At 34.7% G+C, this 21,650-nt stretch overlaps 1 protein-coding gene across 4 annotated transcripts in view; it reads left to right on the top strand.

Moving 5' to 3' along the window:
- The window catches only part of ADGRL3 (adhesion G protein-coupled receptor L3), a 601,096-nt gene that overhangs the window by 239,888 nt on the left and 339,558 nt on the right, over window positions 1–21,650 (top strand). For 3 of the 4 annotated variants that reach the window (XM_027836482.1, XM_027836484.1, XM_027836486.1), the window contains exons 4-5: window positions 5,753–5,767; window positions 7,803–8,603. In XM_027836482.1, coding sequence (XP_027692283.1) covers window positions 5,753–5,767; window positions 7,803–8,603 — 816 coding nt within the window. The remainder of the gene's footprint in view (window positions 1–5,752; window positions 5,768–7,802; window positions 8,604–21,650) is intronic. The other variant, XM_027836485.1, reaches the window with a different exon arrangement.

The following is a 21,650-nucleotide window of genomic DNA, read 5'->3' on the forward strand; positions in this document are numbered from 1 at the left end:
ATATGAAGCTTCTCTCCCTAACTATATTGAAAGCAGGGACTATGTCTTTTTTATGCTCTATCACCCGTAGCACCTAGGCATAATACAAAACACTTAGTGGCACTCAATAAATAACCATTAATTGATTTAATGTTATTGCTTATTTTCATTTATCTACTTGAATGATTTTTTCTTCTGTCCAACTGTGCTTTAGTTTAGCTCCTACTCTGATCTAATTTAGATTACTTAAAGATGGTATTTTTTTCCTAAGATAGAATTTATTGTTCCCCTTTATATACTGAGTTCCCTTCCAGGTAAATACCAATATTATATTTGGATTAGAATAGTCAGAAAATGCAAATTGGCTTCTCACTCTTGGCATAATCTCAAAATAACCAGACTTTGAGTGAAGATTACCAAAAATGTCTATATAGTTTAATTCTGTGAAAATCTGATTTTTAAACTTGCAGATATGTCATATGTATGACATTAAAAGATACACAATGGAGAGTAATTTAGCCTTGACTAATTAACCAATTAAGGAATTTATGTGGAAAAATTTTTGATTTTTCTGAGATATTTTAGTCATCTAAAGAATTATCTTTAATGTACCAAAATCAATCAATTAACATTTATTAAGTACCTACTGTGTGCCAGCCACTACGCTAAGTTCTGGGGAATAGGCTTGATAACCTTTATGTTGTTGACAGAATAGAAGTTTGCTATATATCTTCAAGTTTGTATGAGGAAATTTATAAAACCATGTCAGGATCATTAAAGCAAAAGTTTCCCAACTCCCATTTAATGAACAAAAAGGTATTTTTGGCATTTAACACTCTCTGTAATTTGCAATGCAATTTAAAAAACCTTGGCAATACATGCATGTGTTCTCTGAACCATGCATTTTATAATTAAAGAATGCAATTCAAAGTAATGCATATGATTGGGAGTTGGGTAGAACTAACAACATCTTATTTCTATAAACAACAACATGTCTTATGGATAATATCCATTTTATGAAGATTTGAAGATTAAAGAGAAAATGGACCTTCCCACTCCCCCTTGCTCCAATCTCTTTATTCTTTGTATAAGAAGAAGGGAAAAGTCAGGGTAGAGAAGGCAATCAACATTTATGCAGAGTCTACTTTGTGCCAGGCACTATGCTAAGTACTTTACAAATATTATCTCATTTGATCCTCTTAACAACAATTTAAGGTAGGTGCTGTATTTTCCTAGTTTATAGCTGAAGAAACTGAAGCAAACAGAGATTAAGTGATTTGCCCAGGGTCACATAACTAGTATGTGTAGGAACAGAAAGCCCGGATTTAATCAGTCAATACTTATTAAAGCAGTAGCTAGCATATGTCATTTAGGATGGAGAAACATAAGGACTATACCGCTGTGGCTAAAGAAAAAAAGAATCAAAGTTGAAAAGGACATCCTAGGTCAATTAGTTCAACTAGTTCCTCATTTTATAGATGAGGAAACTGTGATTCAGGTAGATTAGGTGATCTATTCAAGGTTACCCTGGGAATGGGTATCATGGGTGAATTTTGAATCTAGGTGTTATGGCTCTTTCCTCCATGCCAAACTGCCTTCACCTCTTTATGGAGACTAGATAAATAATATTAACATCACCTTGGTGGATAATTTAAAACATATGTGATTCTAGCTATACAAATTCATTCATTTTTAGTGCCTCAGTTTTAAAACCTTAAGAAATCAGAAATATTTAGCAATAATCCCAATAAACTGATAGACAGCAACCACTGGCAAATCCTAAATGTTAGCAAGTTTGTCAGAGATACAGCATACATGCTTTGCCTTCCCTCTCCCTCCCTTGACCCTCCCTCAAGGATTGTTGTTTATGGGTGTTTTAGTTTAAATTTATTGGATCAGTTCACTTTGGTTTTTGAAGACAGCCAATAATATGATGAATGGGCTACAGCTTGTCATAACATGGACAAGACCAGTGCAATTTTCCCCAAAGCAGAGATGTCCAATAAATCTTAATCCTGATTAACTGAGAACTATTACCGTGGCAAGCCTCTCTTGAACTATACAGAATTTGTCCATGCCCCATGGATTAAGAGCAAGACCAATGACATCAATGTAAATTTTCATTAGAATCATAAATGGAATAATATGTGAGTGAAAACATTTTGAAATAGTGAAAAATATCCTAAAAATGCAAGATGATTTTTCAAAATGAGGAGAGCTGAAATATTGGCATTTCTTTATATCACCCACTAATACTTTCCCAGTCTATAGTCAATATTTCTTGAGAAATGGGAGACTATTCTCCTTCATCACACCACTGCATGCACACACACACACACACACACACACACACTGCAAATAAGGGATTATCTTGTATCAATTTTGTATATTTTCTAAGAGCTGGAACAGCTCATGTTAGCTCAGTATAACCATTTTTTTTTAATTTCAGTGTAAACATTTACATCTCAGAAATCAGCAAATGCTGCAAATCACAACATGATTTATTGTTTTGATCATTGTCTAGATATGAAAGTGATGAAAAATGTTAATAATGCACATTAAACTGAAAAGCGTATCATGCTTTATTTTTCAGACCTAGTCGTCCCTGCCTACATGTCTCCATTAGATTATGTGCTCCTTGAGGGTAGGGACTGTGTCTCACTTTTGTCTTTGTATCCTTAGCACCAAGCATAGTGCCTGGCATGTATAATAAGTGCTTAACAAATTCATGATGATAGATTGATTGCTTTCAAGATTAATAGTCTAGGAGATTGACTTTTTTAAAGGAGAAGGTTGTATTCCTATGTATATGTGTGAAATTTAAGATTTAAATAACTATCACAAAAATTGGTGAGGCTGGAAAACAGTTGCATAAGCTGCAACATCCCTAGGGGAGTTTAGAAGAAGGGAAATATTTTAATATTACTCTTTATAAATGCACATATATAATGGCAAGAATTTTTACTCCATATGACATGTAGGTATTTATGTTGAAAATAAATCCCATGTGTCATAACAAAGGCTTAAAGTTTGTGATAGACAACACAGAGAATATAGTTGTTGTTTTTTTAATAAATAAATGTTTTGTTGATGTTCTTTTTAAATTGCTACCACTCCCAATTGACTCCCTTGTACCCCTATATATATATGTCTGTATGTTAGGTATGACAGTGCATGCATTTTTCTGTACCTGTAGTCCATCATCTTTCTACTAAAACGCAGGAGGCATGCTTCACCATTAGTGTTCTAAAGTTATCATTGGTTACTGCAATGATGAGAATTTTTATATCCTTCAGTATGTTTTCATTCACATTATTGCAATCTTTGTGTAACTTATTCCACCAGATTCTACATACTTTACTTTATTTCATACAAGTCTTCAAAGGATGAAACCTTTATTAATGTGCATGTAGCACACAAATGCTTTCTCCTGTATTTGACTATCACTTATATTCCTAGCAGGCTACAGAGATTCTCTTTATTTCCAGATTTAATTCAAGGGACTGATTGGCCCCAGTGCATTCTCCTGTGAATTAACACCTGAGAAACTGCCATCCTAGCTCTTATCCCTTCAATGACCACTTTGAGTAACTGGTGAGGTTTAAGCTGTGTCAAGACTTTTGTAAGGTGATGTCAAGAGAGGACTAACAGCTCTACTATTTCTTCCAGCAATAGCAGAGTTTGGATCAACTCAAGTTTAACAGTGTTCAAGACAACTTACATAGGGCACCTGTTTAATTTAAGCTTTTGGCTGAGAAATATGGAAACATACAATTGATCCATTGCACACTGTGGGTGCTCCACGAAGATTATCAGCAATGATAAATTATAGTAGTCTAGGCTATCGGGAAGAGCTCTTGAAATAACATTAAGTATGACACTGAGGAATTTATATGATTAGTTATGTGGAAGTAATCTAAAGAGTCATAACTATTATACTGTTACAGACAGATCTTTTCAAAGTACTAGTTTGTATCATAATTTGTTGGTGGTTGGGAATCTTTTGTATACTTAAAGGAGAAATATCAGGGACCTCTTCAGAATACCTGGAGGAAGAGATTAGGCTGGAGCAGGAAAAAAAATTCACTCAACTGTAATTGTCCATCATTTTAATGAACTCATTTACCTGTGGTTCAGGTCCCCCTAAAGCCAGATCTTCCCCCCCATCTCCCACCTCCATGGAGTTGACTCACGTTATAAGGATTATTGTTTAAAAAGACATTTTCTGCCCAGTCCTTATTTGGGCTTCATATTACCTCTAATTACCTAGTGTACTACAATAATTTTTTTTTTCTTCAGTGACTTAGGGTTTTGATTTTAACTTTTCACTGCAGCCATTACATTTGTTGTATTTGTTTTAAGACTGTAACTGCTTTATTTTCACGCAGCCAAAGGCCTCATTTAAAGGCACAGGAAAATTCTTTATATGTGAAGCTGGTGGAGTAACAGCATCACTATTTCCCAACAATTTGCCTTGACTTCTTTTTACTCAGATAGAAATTATAATATATGTGAGTCCAAGCATCTCCGTTAGTATGGTTCCTTGTACTTTTCCTCCCCTCCACAATTCATGATCCAACTACAATGAGTCTACTTGCTGTTCCTTGCATATGACAGTCACTTTTCTGTCTTTGGCCCTGTGCATTGGTAGCCCCCATGGCCAGAATGCTCTCCTATATGAACATCCTTGGCTTCCTTCAATACTTAGCTCAAATTCCACTTTCTGAAGTAGGCCTTTCCAGCTCTTCACCACCCCTAACCAAGCTACCAGTGCTTTCTCCTCTGAGGTTACCTTTCATACACTCTGTATAAAACCGAATATACCTAGTTATTTATATGTTGTCATCCAATTAGAATGTGAACATCTTAAGGTCAGATATTGTTCTTGCCTTTCCTTTTATCCCTGGAGCTTAGCACAGTTCTTGGCACATTGTAAATGAATAGTAAATTTGTTGTTGATTGACAGTATCTAACTAGTAATAATCTATAACTATAAGGCCTAGATATTCAGAATTGATTCAATGCTTCATGTTAAGATAGTATCTAAGTTAAATAAGATTAGACCCATGTGAGTATACCAATGTTGACACCCACATAATGATCACAGATTTTTTATCTATTAAAGAAAATAGTTATTTTCCATAAAGCACATGATATTTAAGTGTGGGCAGAGGAAGAAAAGGTATTGCAGAAAAGTTTCCAGCTACTTTCATGTAGTTTTACAGTATATCTATCTCAAAAGTCTATTAGGTCATAGAAACCTATTCTTTGGCCCTGGGAAATTAGTTTCAAATTAGAGGTTCTGCTGAATAGATCAATTCTTGAGATAGATATAAGACAGGCTGTTCATTTAAACAGATCTGTATTCTACAGTATGTGATAAGTGGGACTAGCTAAATTATTGGAAAGCCTTTTGTTACAGTACCTGAGCTACCCTTACAAAGAGAAATATTGACATTCCTGTTATGAATATTGCATATCCCTTTTCTATGGTCTGGTATACTGTTGCATTTATTCTTAGTTTGATTAATTTTTGTCTTATTTTTATTTTTCTTTTAAATTCAAAGATTATGTAAGGTATTTATTTTAAATTGACCTTGAATTAGAGCAATGCATTTTTAACAAATTAATGTCCTATGAATTACATACAAATGAAGTAAATTAATATTTCCTTTAAATTTGAAAGAGGTAAAGATAAAGGTGCCTAGCAAATACCGTACCATTAATCTATTCTCTTTTCTTCTTTCTCTCTTTACTTCTCTCTCTCCAATAGAAGTGGAACAAAAAGGTAATTAAATACCTTTCATAAATTATATATATATATATATATTACTTATTTTAGGCTAAGTTATTTAACAGTTTAACATATAGTATAAATATTTTTGTCATTAATTTTTACCTATTTTATGAAAGTTTATTTAGTCCCTCTGCTGCTCAACTTCACTAAATAGATCATTAAGATTAATTAGTGTCAATTTAATCCCTTTATCCTAAATATTTTAAAGAAGTTTTATTTTATTCCCTTCATTTGCTAGAAAAGTATTTTGCCTTCTTTCTATAGTTGGTGATAGATAGTGATTATATTAGTATGTGTGTATATATAGGCATTTATATGCCTGTATATATGCTAGATTATTTGCCCCAGCTTTGTTTTACTATATATTCTTTCCCTGTCCTTGCTTATTTGTTGTTGGGAGGGGGAGGGAGGACTCTTCTGAAACACACTAAAATAAATCCATTTTATAACCAAGGCCTATTGGTTTGCATATAATAAAGAACTAGAATCCTAACAGAAATGATGTTCTAGGACATTATATTTATAACAGCAAATCTGAAAAATCATTAAAGCCATTTTAATAGAATCAAATAAAAAATAACTCAGTGGTTAAATATCAATGGTGAAATGCTTTATATCATACCCAAATAGCCAATTTTTAGATTTTTTTACCTTTAGAAAAACTTACTAGCCAATTTCTCCCCATGGCTCCCCTTTTTTATTCTGGAAAAATAAAAGCTTTGGTTTTCTAGTAATTATTTTCCATCTCAAAACCTAACAACATTCTTTGCCTATCATCTTACATTTGTTTTGCCCTGTTTGTATGCTTGTGATTTCTTCTAATGAGCTTATCACTAATGCCTATGTCAAGTTTGGGTCAAGGGGAGAATATAGCCCATAATACACTAAATTATGGTTCAGCATTCAGATATATTGAGATAACTTAATTTGCCCACCTAGTATAATTCTCTATTTCACAGTCATAATAAGAGCACATGATTCCTTTTTTTTAAACACTTTTTCTTTGCACCAATTTTCAAGCAGCTTTGTAACAGGTAAACCAACCAGAGTGTCTTATGCCTCCTCCCACCTTTTGTGCAAAATATGCTACTGAATCATACTAAAACCTGAGTGTCAGTGAATTGCTGACCATTTTCATTCTGAAGTTTGAGCAGCAAAAGACCATAGTAAATGGTACTATTCTTTTATGCTCCTGTCATGTAACATTAGAAGGTACATGCTTTTAAATTCAAATACTACTATATTTAACAGGACATTTTTAACTGATTAAAATCTAGATCTTGGGTTCCTCTCAATGAACTTCCCACCTTTTTCTTCTTTCCTTATTCCTTTCTTCCTTCCTTCTTTTCTCTCCTGCCTTCTCTTTCTCCATCCATCACTCATTATTTAATTGTGTGGATTGCATGCTCTGTGTGCACTATAGCAGCTTTGGGAGTCCTTTTTGCTAGCTGAGTTGGTGGTTTCTGTTCTAGGACTCTACTTCTGCTTTAAGCATTCTTGTGAATGACTGAGGGATTGCTTTTTGCTTCTTAATGATACCGATTAAATTGTTAATATCACTTGGGCTATAAGGATAGGTCTTTTATTACAATTTTACAGGAAATTCTTCAGTGCACTGGTTTTTAAATGCTTGAAAATGTTCTGAGGAATCATTTTTTACCTGATTGACATATTATAGAGAACATGTGTGTACATATGCATATATACATATTCTAGATATATGTACACATATTAAAATATTGGAATTACATGAATGCAAAGAGGAATGATGCAAGTAAGTACATTTACTGTACAAACTGACTTAAATGTAATGAACAAAGAGAAAAAAATATTTTGAAAAGTTAAAATAAATGAGGAAAATATTTCCTGCTTCAGGAAGAACAGTAGATAAACAAGTCATTTGTATCTCCAGTAGCTTTGTGGTAGGTGCCTCTAGTATTGAGTTCCAAAATGATGAGGCATAAGAATAAATGCCACGATACAGAAACTAATTGTGCTTTTCTGTTTCAACTTTTCCTCCTGACAGTTTTTCTTTGTCCTGGACTACTCAAAGGCGTATACCAGAGCGAGCATTTGTTTGAGTCTGACCACCAGTCTGGGGCATGGTGCAAGGACCCCCTTCAGGCTTCAGACAAGATTTATTACATGCCCTGGACTCCTTACAGAACGGACACCCTCACGGAGTACTCATCCAAGGATGATTTTATTGCTGGAAGGCCAACAACAACTTACAAGCTCCCTCACCGCGTAGATGGCACGGGATTTGTAGTCTATGATGGAGCTTTGTTCTTCAACAAGGAGCGCACAAGAAATATAGTTAAGTTTGACTTGCGGACTAGGATAAAGAGTGGGGAGGCTATCATAGCTAATGCCAATTACCATGATACATCCCCTTACCGGTGGGGAGGCAAATCTGACATAGACCTGGCAGTAGATGAGAATGGGCTATGGGTCATCTATGCAACAGAACAAAACAATGGTAAAATTGTCATTAGCCAATTGAACCCTTATACTTTAAGGATTGAAGGGACATGGGATACAGCCTATGATAAAAGGTCAGCTTCCAACGCATTTATGATTTGTGGGATTTTGTATGTGGTCAAATCTGTGTATGAAGATGATGACAATGAAGCTACAGGGAATAAGATAGACTATATTTACAACACTGACCAAAGTAAAGATAGCTTGGTGGATGTACCCTTTCCAAACTCATACCAGTACATAGCTGCTGTGGATTATAACCCTCGAGACAATCTACTTTATGTGTGGAACAATTATCATGTTGTGAAGTATTCTTTGGATTTTGGACCTCTGGACAGCAGATCAGGTAAGTCAACGCCTTTGGGCATTACTTTCTCTGTTCCAAAAATGCATTTGGGGTGCAGACTTACAGGTCATTCTGGATTTGGATTAGACTACCCTTCCAACTTTGAAATATTGCCATTGATTGCTATCTGTGTGTAAAAGTATATTGTGAAGATCAAAGAATGACTTATAAATAACCACCATCTGCCTTTGTTCGGTACCAAGAAGATGTGTTCTGTGCTATTGTTTTGGAATAGTTGGCCAGTTTATGTGATTTGTTGCTTTAGTGGCCTCGTATTTTCTCCCATATTGTAGTCCCATGACATGTAATAATCCATCTTTATGGACAATCCTTGTCTATTATATTACATACTCCTTGCAAATGAAAACTATCTTATTTCAGAAGAAGTATTCTAGTCCATAGTATTCCTACAAAGAATACTGGCCTAGAGTAAGAAGATGTTGCTAAAAGGCTAAGTGTTTACAATTGTTTGCTTTGTGACTATGGTCCAGTCATTAAAACTCTCTGTACTTCAGTTCCTTCATCTATAAGATGGTAATTCTATTTATGCTAACAATTTCACAGAATTGAGAAGAACATTTGAAAACTATAAAACACTACAGAAACACGAACTGTAATTATTACGGTCATTGTTTTGTTGCTAGATCAAGCACCCAGTGCAATCCCTTGCATATGGTAGATACTTAATAAATGATTAATTCAATAGAATACTAGCTTTTCTTTAATCTCATTGAGGATTCCATGCTATGAGTCTCTTGTCAGATTTAAAATAAAACTATATATGTTCAAGTCCATATACCTCATAAGTATAAGTGATTGTAATTTGATATGTTCTTTGAAAAAGAATGATGCAAATAAGTATCAGTCCACAAACAAGTCTGGGACAGACCACACATTTCCATTCTGCTATTACAAAGGCTTCATGACTGTTTTATCTTTGCTTTTTGGACTCCTGCATGATATCTTCTTTCCTTTTTTAGTTTTTTTAAAAAAAAAAAGTTGTCAACTTACATTTCCCTCTCATTGTTTCCCTCTTCTATTCTCTTTCTTATTCATGAATGGTTTATTCGTACTTAAAATAGTGTCTACAGACCTTATTGTAGCAGAACAGAGAGGTCATTGCAAACATTTTAAAAGGATGCATTCAAGTGATGAGGAGATATAAAGGAGAGTGTCAATGATGCCAACAAATTAGCCATTGGAACCAGTGTCACCCAGGGATATAATAGCACCAAACGCAGTTTCCATTTTGTTATTTGCTAAAGGGGCATTTCTGGATACCTCACAAATGACTGATTTCTAGTTCAACTAGTTACAATGAAAAGTGGACAAAACTATTCAAGTGGAAATGGATAAGTCAGTCCAACCCTCCTGAAAGTCCTTTAATACCCATGAGAAATAGAGCAATGCTTCCATTTTACCAATGTAGACTTTGCATATTTATGGTTCTACTCTTCTAGGCCTAGTGTATTTAAAAAGCTAATGATTTTCTTCAAGTTAAGTAACTTTAAGTTAAGTAAGTAGGTCAATGGCTGTTCCTAGGCCAACAGCAATCTTATTTTTTTTTTCATTTAAATAATATGGCACTCTATCCCACTTCAACTAATTTGATGTGATCAAAATTTGCTTCTAAATTTTGAGTGCCAGACAAAATTAGGTTCTTCTCAATTATGAAAACATAATCTTTGAAAATGAGTTACTACAATAGTCTTGTATAGATTGATTCAATTTCCTCAAAAATTATTCAGGAATATCTCTAATTTATACCAACAGACTGTACATGGTATACATATGTGAACACATCCACTTTGGAATGTGATTATGTGCATACTCTAGATGAAACATTATCATTGGGAATATAAGAAAGTTTAGACACTTAACATATATGATTTGAAATTTAAAAAGAAAAAAAAATGAGTGCAAGTGGTAACGATCATTGTTTTTAAAAGCCAGCTTTTGTAATAATAAACATCAGGAAAATTATTAAGTTCCATTTTTAAACCATATTGTTCATTTAACCTGGGAGATTACATTTTCACTTCAACAACAATAAAAACAACAATGAAGACTGCGTCCATTTTACAAAGGTTGAGATTTCACCTGGATTTGCAAATGCTTGCAAAAATATCCATTTTCATGCATCAATGCCCTGACTAAAGAGTCAAAAGTTTGGCACAGCTTTAATTGAGAGGTGTAAAGAATATATTTAGAAGTAACTTTTCTGCATGATATGTGAAATATGAGATTTCAATTAACATTAATAGGAGTTTTGATGCAATCTATGCAAACAACTCTATCTCTTCCTTTCAACAAATTGTGTATATGTGTGTGTGTGTGTGTGTGTGTATAAATATTCTTTACATATGAAAATTTTATTGGACATATTTGTTTTGACTTCAAATGTTGTCAATGTTCTTTATAGGAAATGAATTTTTTCCTTGCACTCATTACCTTTCTCCCTAAAAATATATGAATAACATGATACTCAGTATTTTAGGTCTATTTAGGTAAATTTTTTATAGCAAGTCAGTTTAGAAAAGTAATAACTCTAGTAACTAAAATGATGAATAGCCTTGAAAGTGAATGAGGAAAAAATTTTAAAAAGGTGGCATTTCTATTTAAGCCATATGTATGTAATTATGATTTAAATCAAATAAAGTAAGTTTCCTATAAAGAAAATCTTAGGAATTTTATCTAGAACAGGCATAAGATTATTGAATCCAATGCTTTCTTCTTATAAATAAGGAAGCAGGCTCATAAGGGACAATGACTCATACAAGGACACAAAGTAGCTTATTGGCAGAATAAGAAAACGAATTCTACATCCATTGTCCATTCCACTCTGTCACAATGTATGTTTATTTAGAAGGATATTTAAAAACTGGTAGGCAGGTCTTACAATACAAAGAAAACCATAAGTTAATGAATGGACTAGATTAGGGAAAAAAATTGCCACTGAAACAAAATATGTCCTAAAAAAGATGAAGTTGCAATAAGTGCCTGACTTGACCAAATACATGAAGAAGAGATCTATACTGAATTCCTTAGGGAAGAATAGGAAGAATTTTTCCTCCAAGATATGAGGGAGGAGATAATAGATGCTGATAATTTGTGTGAAGTGAAGGGAGTTTTTGAAGCTTCCTTCTTAGTGAAGTAAAATGGTAAATCTTCTGGTATAAGTATGATGGTTAGAGATTCCTTGAGGGAATGTGAAGAAAATGAAGAGGTTTGGGATAATTTCTTTGGGTTATGAGGTAGGAAGTCAATATTTAGTAGAAGGAATTTCTAGAAGCAAATATGGACAAGGTGTTTGATGAGTAAAATAAGGAGTACTGTAGGACAGTAAAGAGACCTTTACATTATATTCAAAGGATCTAGGTTGAATCTCAGCCGTGCCATTTACTATTTCTGGGACCTTGTGAAATCATCTAAGCTCTCTGGATCTCAGTTACTTTATGGGTTAAAATGAGACTGATGGATCAGGGGACCTCTAAGATAACATCTTCCAATTCTAAATTTATGATCCCATGACCTATTGTAGAAGCAAATTTACAACTTTCCTGTAAATGTGCTTTCTGATATATATATACATTTTGAACAAAATAGAAAAAAAAATCTTTTAAGTTCCACCATTTATCATCTTAAATAATACAGAATTGAGATTTGAACATTTTAGGGCTGAAAAGGATTATAGGTATTGCTACTTTTGTAGCAAGATTTCCTCCCCACCTCTCCTCATTTGCCCTTGCAAAAGAAGGTTGAATGATAGAAAGAACAAGTGATTTCTACTCCATGGTAGGGACAAAGGATGAGGCACTTAGCAACATCAAGAAGTAGCCAGAGGGGTAGTCTAGATGCTATGAGAATGGAAATAGTAAAGAAGAGGTTGTAGCTGTAGTGAGAGGATCAGCTGTCTCTGAGAGTAAAGAGTTTGAGTGGAGGAAGGCAGTGAATTTGTGAAATTGGCATAGAGAGGCAAAGCCAAGATGGTAGAGTAAAAGTAGTGACTTGCTTGAGCTCTCCTCCAAACCCCTCCAAATACCTGTACAAAAATGACTCTAAATAAATTATAGAGCAACAGAACCAACAAAAAGACAGAGTGAAGAAAATTTCCAGACCAAGACAACCTGGATGGTTGATTGGAAAGGTCTATTGCACCAGGCTGGGAGAGGAACGCAGTTCAGTGTGGATGCGCAGGCAAAGACCAGGCCTTAGTGAACCTGAAGCAGGCCTCAGAGGACTGAATCATGGGCATCTGTGGTGGTTTCCAGACTTTTCAACCCACAAATGCCAAAGATGACTTAGAAGGTCAGTAGGAAAAATCTGTGACCACAGGGAGAGAGAAGCTAGATCCCAGCCGTGGTGGTTGCTTCTGGAGCTCAGCCCACAGAGGGGGAATAGACTGGCTGATCAGAGGGGGATTGCAGGGATCTCTTTACTGATGCTGAGGCAGGACTCTCTTGCTTTTCCTGTGTTTGGATCTGGGTCCCAATTCTGGGTGGCGGTCCTGGGGCAAGAAGGAGCTGGCTTGGTGAAGATTGCGGTGGCGGTAGAGAGGGAATCCTCCTCACAGGTCCAAGGCAGAAAAGAGCACTTGTGGTCACTCATAGACCAGAACAGAGGCCAGAAAAAGAGTAAACACATCACCCTTGATCATACCACCTTGGAAGAAGTGAAAATTTATAAGTCCCTAGAAGTATCTCTGAAAACAGCTGCACAAAACCCCTGAAGCTTGAGACAGTACATTCTCCACACTGGAAGCAGACCCCTACCTTAACAGAGAATTTATAACTCAAGTAATTGGCTGGGATCATGAGCAAACTGCACAAAAAAAGTCAGACCATAGAATCTTTCTTTGGAGACCAAAAAGAACAAAACATGCAACCAGAAGAAGACAACAAAGTCAAAGCTCCTACATCCAAAGCCTCCAAGAAAAATATGAATCAGTCCCAGGCCATGGAAGAACTCAAAAAGGATTTTGAGAAGCAAGTAAGAGAAGTAGAGGAAAAACTGGGAAGAGAAATGAGAGTGATGCAAGAAAATCATGAAAAACAAGTCAACAACTTACTGAAGGAGACCCCAAAAAATGCTGAAGAAAATAACATCTTAAAAAATAGCCTAACCCAAATGGCAAAAGAGATCCAAAAAGCCAATGAGGAGAAGAATTGCTTAAAAAGCAGAATTGACCAATGGAAAAGGAAGTCCAAAAGCTCACTGAAGAAAATGCTTAAAAATTAGAATGGAGCAAATGGGAGCTAGTGACTTCATGAGAAATCAAGACATTGTCCAAAACAATGAAAAAAATAGAAAATAATGTGAAATATCTCAATGGAAAAATAACTGACCTGGAAAATAGATCCAGGAGAGATAATTTAAAAGTTATTGGACTCTCTGAAAGACATGATCAACAAAGAGCCTAGATATCATCTTTCATGAAATTATCAAGGAAAACTGCCCTGATATTCTAGAACCAGAGGGCAAAATAGAAATGTTAAATGTTGAAAACTAAAAACAAATGAATTAATGAGATTGCTTAAAAATAATAATTAAAAAAAGAAATTTTAAAAAAGAAATTGGCATAGAAATAGAGAGAATGTGTGCTGGTGATTAAAGAAACCAGAAGCTTGAGTTAGGAGTGAAGGGTTAAAGGACTGACCAAACATTTGGATATAAATACAGAGGTTGGAAGCCCTGGGAGAGAGGTTTACTATACAGTTTTTCAGGCCCCCAATTGACAATGTAGGGTAGTCAGCAGGAAGATATAGGTTGTTTTGTTGTAAGTACCCCATCTACCAGAAGTGCCAGTTCAGCATGAACAAGATGAAACATATATAAAATCAAATTTTGCCCTATGCAAGTTAGCTAAATCAAGAGCTAACCTGAGACAATTTCCATGTTTCCATCCCTGAAAAAAAAAAAAGACCATCCTCGTGGGCCCTGGCCAACCTAGCAAATACTATTATCCTTTCTGCATTCTTTTAAATGCAAATTTGCAACCATTTTTTTTCTATAGCTTTCACAAAATGTCATCAGGGGAAAAAATGAATCAGCACTCTTGTTAATACTATTTAGCATTTATATAGCATTTTAGATTTGCAATACTTTTTTATTACTAATCTAGCTACATTCCACATATTAAGGAATATACAACGATAAGAAATCCTCAGCTTACAAATGACTTGTGTTCTAAAAGTTTGTCAATAATTTAGTTGTGTAAAACTTAAAGTGATTTTTTTTTCTAAAGAAAAACAATGTTGTAAATTGTGAGTAAGTTTCCAGGCTAAACTAAAAATTCAGTTTAGCCTGTAGTATGGCTGAAATACTTTACATTTTCAAAGGAAAAAGATGGAAAATAATACTGATATAATGCAATTCATTAAATGGAAGCAAGTTCTATAAGAAATGTTTTAAGATATATATCAAATGTTGGCACTTAAAGAAGATGAGGAGGTAGTCGGAAACTTGCATGATATCTGAAGGCACACTTTTGTCAAGGACTTTAGTGACTTATGGCAACGTATCTTTTTAAATTAAGCTTTTTTTTCTTAAAGGTTGTTTTCCTTTTGTTGGATATACTAGATGATGTTAACCATACCTAGTCATTCTTTTGTCTCACAAATGGCAAAAAGAAAAACATTTTCTTGAGATAAAGAAGAGTTGGAAGGGAGTTTAATGACTAGGGACTTAAAAGAGAAAAAAAGTATATACATTTGAAAAGTAGATTGGCAAAGGTTTAATTAACTGATGAAAGAAAAAAATGGTGAGCAAGAAAAATAGCTATCATAGGAAAAATGGCTCTGAAATTGTACAGTCACCTCTGAACAATTTGGTTTTTGCCAAAGGCAAAGCTGGTGAGGAGGTCAATGGAACAGCTGATTTAGAGCAGGCACTGAAAAAAGCTGGCCAATTATTTCCATGCTGTATTTGTAAAGTCAGCATTTGTTGCTTATTAAGGACCTCTATAACAACCATACCATGACTTGCAAGTGTATTGGATTTAAGTGAGAGAGGGCTGTGCACAGAATTTCCAAAATGCTGTTCTTAAAAGAAATCTGTAGCACGTAGTAGATAATGTGCTGTACTTAGATTTAGGGAGACCTGCATTCAAATACTACCTCAGACATTTACTCGATGTACTTTTCTGGACAAATTGTTTTTCTTTTCAGCCTTAGTTTTCTCATCTGAAAATAGGCATAATAGCAATTATCTACTGTTAGTATGGGGATCAAACAAGATAACGTATATAAAATGCTTTGCAAACCTTAAAGTGCTATGTAAATGTTAGATATTATTATTACAATTAATTACTGAGACAATGAAATTTGAGAATCTTTGGCTAATGATGAAACCATTAAAGGCAGAAAATGTCAAATGGGGGGTGTGGTATACTATGGTATGCAAATGTACCTTTGCACAAGTGTCTTGCTTGCCTGTTATACTCTTCTTCCTCATTTCCAGCTGGTAATATACCTAACTTTCTTCAAGGCTAAGATCAAGTGCCACCTTCTGAACTTTGCTATCCCTAATTCTGCCAGTTGTTAATGCGTGCCCACTGCCTCAAAGGATTATTTTCTATTTATTTTTCTGTGTACATGTTGTTTCTCCTTTCCTTCCACCTCCTCCCAATAGAATGCATGCTCATTGAGGGCAAGGCTTATTTCATTATTGTCTTTGTACCCTCTAGGCCCTAGTCTGTTGCTTGTCATATGGTAAGTATTTAATTATTTAATTGATGGGATTTCCCCACAGTGTCTTAGTCTTCATATAAATTGTTAAAATGTAGCCTGATCTTATTCTACAAAAGTGAATTCTCTAAGAAGAAAAGAACCACAGAATATAATGATTGATGATTGTGGCACCATCTTTATATTTGTGATACCCCATCAACATTTTCTAAAGGACCAAAACATATCAATATGTCCCACCATTTAAGACATTCTACTGAACTTTGCTTTTTCTGATTCATCTCCGTACTCTTTTTGAGGACCATCCTAAGGAGGAAATTCTTTCCGATTATGGACAATTAATATCTGCTCCCATCCTACCCATCCCCCATTCATACCCTAGCCCTTAAAAAGTAATATTTTGGTCCTAATCCCTTAGTCTCTTGGCCCCCTTCTGAAGGTTCGTTTGTCAACCCGTCCCAAATGCACTGGTAAGTTATGTCAAAAATATTCTTATGTTCATGTTAGAATGTCTCACTTCTTTGTCACAAGGACTCACCTTACCAATTCTCAGTTCTCTGAATAATTTTTGTCATCATCACCCCTTACCATTTCTATCTCTAAGCTTCTTCATCTTAGTGGAAAATTACAGATTCAGTCCAATAGAAAATCATACTCTCCAAATCCTTATCTGGGTTCTCAATAATGCAATGCAGTTGTTTATTTCTTCATGATTCCCTGTCATATTCCCCACTGCAGCTTATCTAGGCCTTTTCTATTCTCAGACATCTGTTTCCACCTTTACTCCTTTGATCAATTCAGATGACCTCTCTTTCTGTTCTACTGGATAGATCCAGGCCAGTAAAGTTCTCTCATCTCTCTCTAGTCTAAATTAGAATTTATCAACATCCCTTTATCCCTACTCATTTATTTTCCTTCTTCTTATTGTCTTTACCCTGTAATCATCCCATCATGTCTTAAAAATACCTGCTCTCCATACTTGTTTGAATTACAGTATCCTCTCTGGCTTTCCTTCCACACTATCAATATTCTCTCAAAAAAGCAGTATATACTTGCAGCCTCTACCCTCTCAATATTCTATATTTGAACTTTTACCTGTACCACTATACTGAAATTCTTAGTTTAAGGGTCACTGTTGACCTCCTGGTCACTAAATCTATTGTCCTTTTCATAGCCCGCATGTTCTATGTCGAATATTTGACATGGTTGACCACCCCTTTCTTCTTGAAACTGAATCTTTGTATCTTTGAATCTTGTAAAATTGCACTATCTTGATTGTCCTCCTTTCTCTAATTATTTGTCCACTCTTTGACTTACTTGTCTTGATGTTCTCATACACTGAATATTCCCCGAACCCTAGGTTCTGGTCTAACAGTAAACTTACATCTTCAGTGATTTTACCCATGTCTATGACTTTAAGTATCACCTTTTCTTCTGAGTCTTGACCTTTTTTTCTAATACCCTGCTAATACTCTACATAAATGTGCCTCAAACATTTCAAGATAAACAAGTCCCAAAACAAATTTATCAATCAATTAGAAACATAGACAAGAAATCTATAGTATGAGAAGACGTAGATGGATTGAGATCTGAATTTGAGGCGTAAATTAGTTGAAAACTCCATTAAGGTACTATCTCATTACCTTTGAGTCATCTTTGTACCTATCCCTTCCCACTCCACATGCAGTTACAAAGCCATTTACATTCCCACTGATACCACTCTAGTTTATTTCCTCATTACCTTTTCCTAGACCATTTTTATTGTTTTCCATCTGACCTCTCTACATCCTATTTCTTCCTTTCAAATTCATTCTACATTGAAATGCCAAATTAGCATTACTCAAACACCATCATGTTAACATAATTTCTTTGCCCATTATTTTCTAAATGGGTTGCCTTAATAGGTAGTTGGACTCCCCCTGGACTGAGGTCTTCTAATGAAGACTAGATAACTATGTGACTTACATTGAATATGCTGAACCAAATATTTTCTAAAGTCCTTTCTAACTTTAGATTTTGTGATACCGAAAGACTTACAAACTCCGTAGACAGGCATTTAAGATTTCATTATCTAGCCCCAACTGGCATTTCCATCTTTATATCCTGCTTCCATGTCTTTATACATGTTTTTTTTTTTCTTATACCTTATATCCCTACCATATATTTCTTCATCTCTATCTATTAAAATCCTACTGATTCTTCAAGGTCTGGGTTAAGTCCCCTGCCTGTTTATCATTTTCCCTAAGACAAAAGTTGTCTTTCCCTTGTCTAAATTATTTTATCACTTTTTTTTCATGTTACAAATACCACAATGGCAAAGAGTGAGACAATTGGAGTCTAGAGAGACCTGGGTTCAAAGTTAGTCTCTGAAACTTGCTAGTTGTATTCAATGAACAAATCAGTCTCTCTCAACTTTAGTTTTCTCATTTGTAAAATGAGGACAATAATAGGATCATAGATTTAGAGCAAGAAAGGACCATAAAAGTTCAATCCCTTCATTTTGCAGAGGAGGAAACTGAGACCTGTAGAGGCTAAATGACTCACCTATACAGCTATTAAATAGCTGGGGTTTCACCTGGGATTTCAACCTACATGCTCTGATGTTGAATCCAATATACTTTCCAAAATTTATCTAAAAGGCTTGATATAAGGATGAAATGAAATAAAATACATATATAAAGTGCTTTGTAAACTTTAAAGTGCTGTACAATTTATTATGATTACTGCATTTGGCATCTATATATTTTACCATGCTGGATTTTAACTCCTTAATTATAGGATTAGTGCTTTATTATAGGATTAGTTTTTCTCCCCTTCCTAGTATCTTGCAAATAGTAGATAGTGAATAAATGTTTTAATGAATTCATATTGATATATTTAAAAATTGTTTTTCACTATATTACAAGATGGTCAAAATATTTTGTCAACGCAGAGTTAATTCACATTGCCCCATTCTGCCTATACAGCCATTGAGATTCAATCAATCAAAAAGTATTCATTAAGTACTTCCTGTATATCAAGCACCATAACAAACCCAGGTGATACAAAGGGATTCTGTGACTTTCTCTCGTTTATTTCTTCCTATGCCCTTCCTACTACTTCCAAGAAGTGATCAATGGGCACTGATTTACACATGAGATTTTCATTTGTTGCCAAAATCCTATGAAGGTAAGATTTACTTCCCCACCCCCACCCTCACACCCCGCCCCACCTCACCTCACCCACACACACATATACATACAGATAGGATCAGTCAAAACAGCGAGTGTTTAAGAACTATGATGCCAATCCTAGTTAGTGTTCATTTAGCTTTGATATAAGAGTTAGTTTCTGCATTGAAGAGTTCTATAGAAGAATGTAAAAAAAATCCTGAACTCTAAAGCTTTTACTTTAAAGTTGTAAAGTACTAAATACTAAAGTTTTTACTTTAAAGTACCTCATCTTTTACATTTTTTTACTTGAAATATATCTAAAAAATTGTAAACAATTGCACACTAATAGAAAGTAGAATCATTTTAGTGACGGTGTAATTCCTTTTGGGCATGCTTCTTAAATAAGACTATCATCAAGCTTGCATAATTCATCACCATGTTGGCCACATAATGATGGATTTTTTTTTAGTTATAATAATTCTCATAGACCATCTATGAAGTTATAAATAGGTTGTGACCTCTGTTAGTAGAACTATTCATACTAACAAAATCATAGATCCTTGGAGTATTGTCCCATAGCTTCTTTATTCAGACCACCATCTCTATCTCCTCTCCACCAGAACCTCAGACTCCAACCCTGGAAGGCCCCTGGGCTATGAATGGTAAGCTTTCACCTTACCTTGCTTGTATCCAAGTCAAGCCTCTATTTTACTTCCTAGCCATACCTGTGCCAAACCATTGGCCATGTAAACCATATTCTCTTTATAGGTACTCTTCCTCTAATAGAATATGAGATTCTTGAGAATGGGAACTGCCTTCCTTATTTATCCTTACTGTATCACCAATCTTCATCATAGTATCTGGTGCATAGTAAATAAATAATAAATATAGTATAACATATCATACTAAGTTCCAAATGGATATTCAAATATAAATGTTTCTACTTTTTTAAGGAAGGAAAAGAGAGAAAAATATCTTTCACAAGTATGATGATGGAGAAAATTCTTAATTAAACAAGAAATAAAGAGGTTAGTCAATCAATGTTCATTAAGTACCTGTTATGTGCCAGCTTCTGTGATAAAACTAGAAATACAAAAAGTGGCAAAATAGAGTCCCTGACCTAAAAGAGCTCACAGTCTAATTTGGGAGATAAGAAGCAAACAATTTTTGCAAAAAAGCTACATTCTGGATAAATAAGAAATAAATAAGAGAGAGAAGGCTCTAGAATTTAGAGGGATTAGGAAAGATTTCTTGTAGAAGATGAGATTTTAGTTGTGTCCTTAAGGAAACCAGAGAAAGCCAGCAGGCAGAAATGAGAAAGGAGATCACAAAAAGATTAAGTAGATCATTTCAGTTACTGGAAATTGAAAAACCTTCACAATAACAAAATCATTGCAGCTGAGATAAGAAAGGTAACTATTGATTGGGGGAAAATCTTTGTGTTGCTTATCTCTAAGAGTTTCATATCCCAGAGATGTAGGGATTTAACAAATATGTAACATCAAGAGGCAGCTAAGTGACACAGTAGATAGAACACTGGACTTGGAATCAGAAGATATGAGTTCAAATCTAGCCTCAAACATTTACTAGCTATGTGACTCCATCCAAGTCAGTTAACTACTCTGTCTCAGTTTCCTCATCTATAAAATGGGAATAACAGTAACACCTACTTTTCAGGGTCATTGTGAAGATTAAATGAGATGATATTTGTAAAGCATTTTGCATACCTTAAAAATTGTTATATGAATGCTAGTTATTATTAACAACAATTAGTAGCCATTCCGAAATAGATAAATGGTGAAAAAGAATTGAACAAACTTAAAAAAAAATAAACTATTGACCAGCACAAAAAGGTTGCTCCAAATTCCTAATAAGAGAATTGAAATTTAAGACAATTCTCAGCTTTCACTGCACACCATGAAAATTGACAAAGATGACAAACATTAATATAATCAAGGTTGAAGGACTAGCACAAAGATAGAGACACTCTTAGGAGAACTCTGGATTGTTCCAACAATTCTTGAAAGCCATTTGGAATTGTGCTAAAAAATGTTGAAACCATCCATATCTTTTAACCCAAAGACTCCACTGGTGGGTGTAATAACTATCAGATGAGTTTTCTCTACTTTGTGTAGCACCTCTTAGAGCTCACCTGAGTATGTGAACACCTATTTATTCTCTCAGCTGTTGCTATCCTACTCCAACTTTCT

The sequence above is a fragment of the Vombatus ursinus genome, unplaced genomic scaffold, assembly GCF_900497805.2.
Source record: "Vombatus ursinus unplaced genomic scaffold, bare-nosed wombat genome assembly UNPS02014818.1, whole genome shotgun sequence".
NCBI classification, from domain to species: Eukaryota; Metazoa; Chordata; class Mammalia; order Diprotodontia; family Vombatidae; genus Vombatus; species Vombatus ursinus.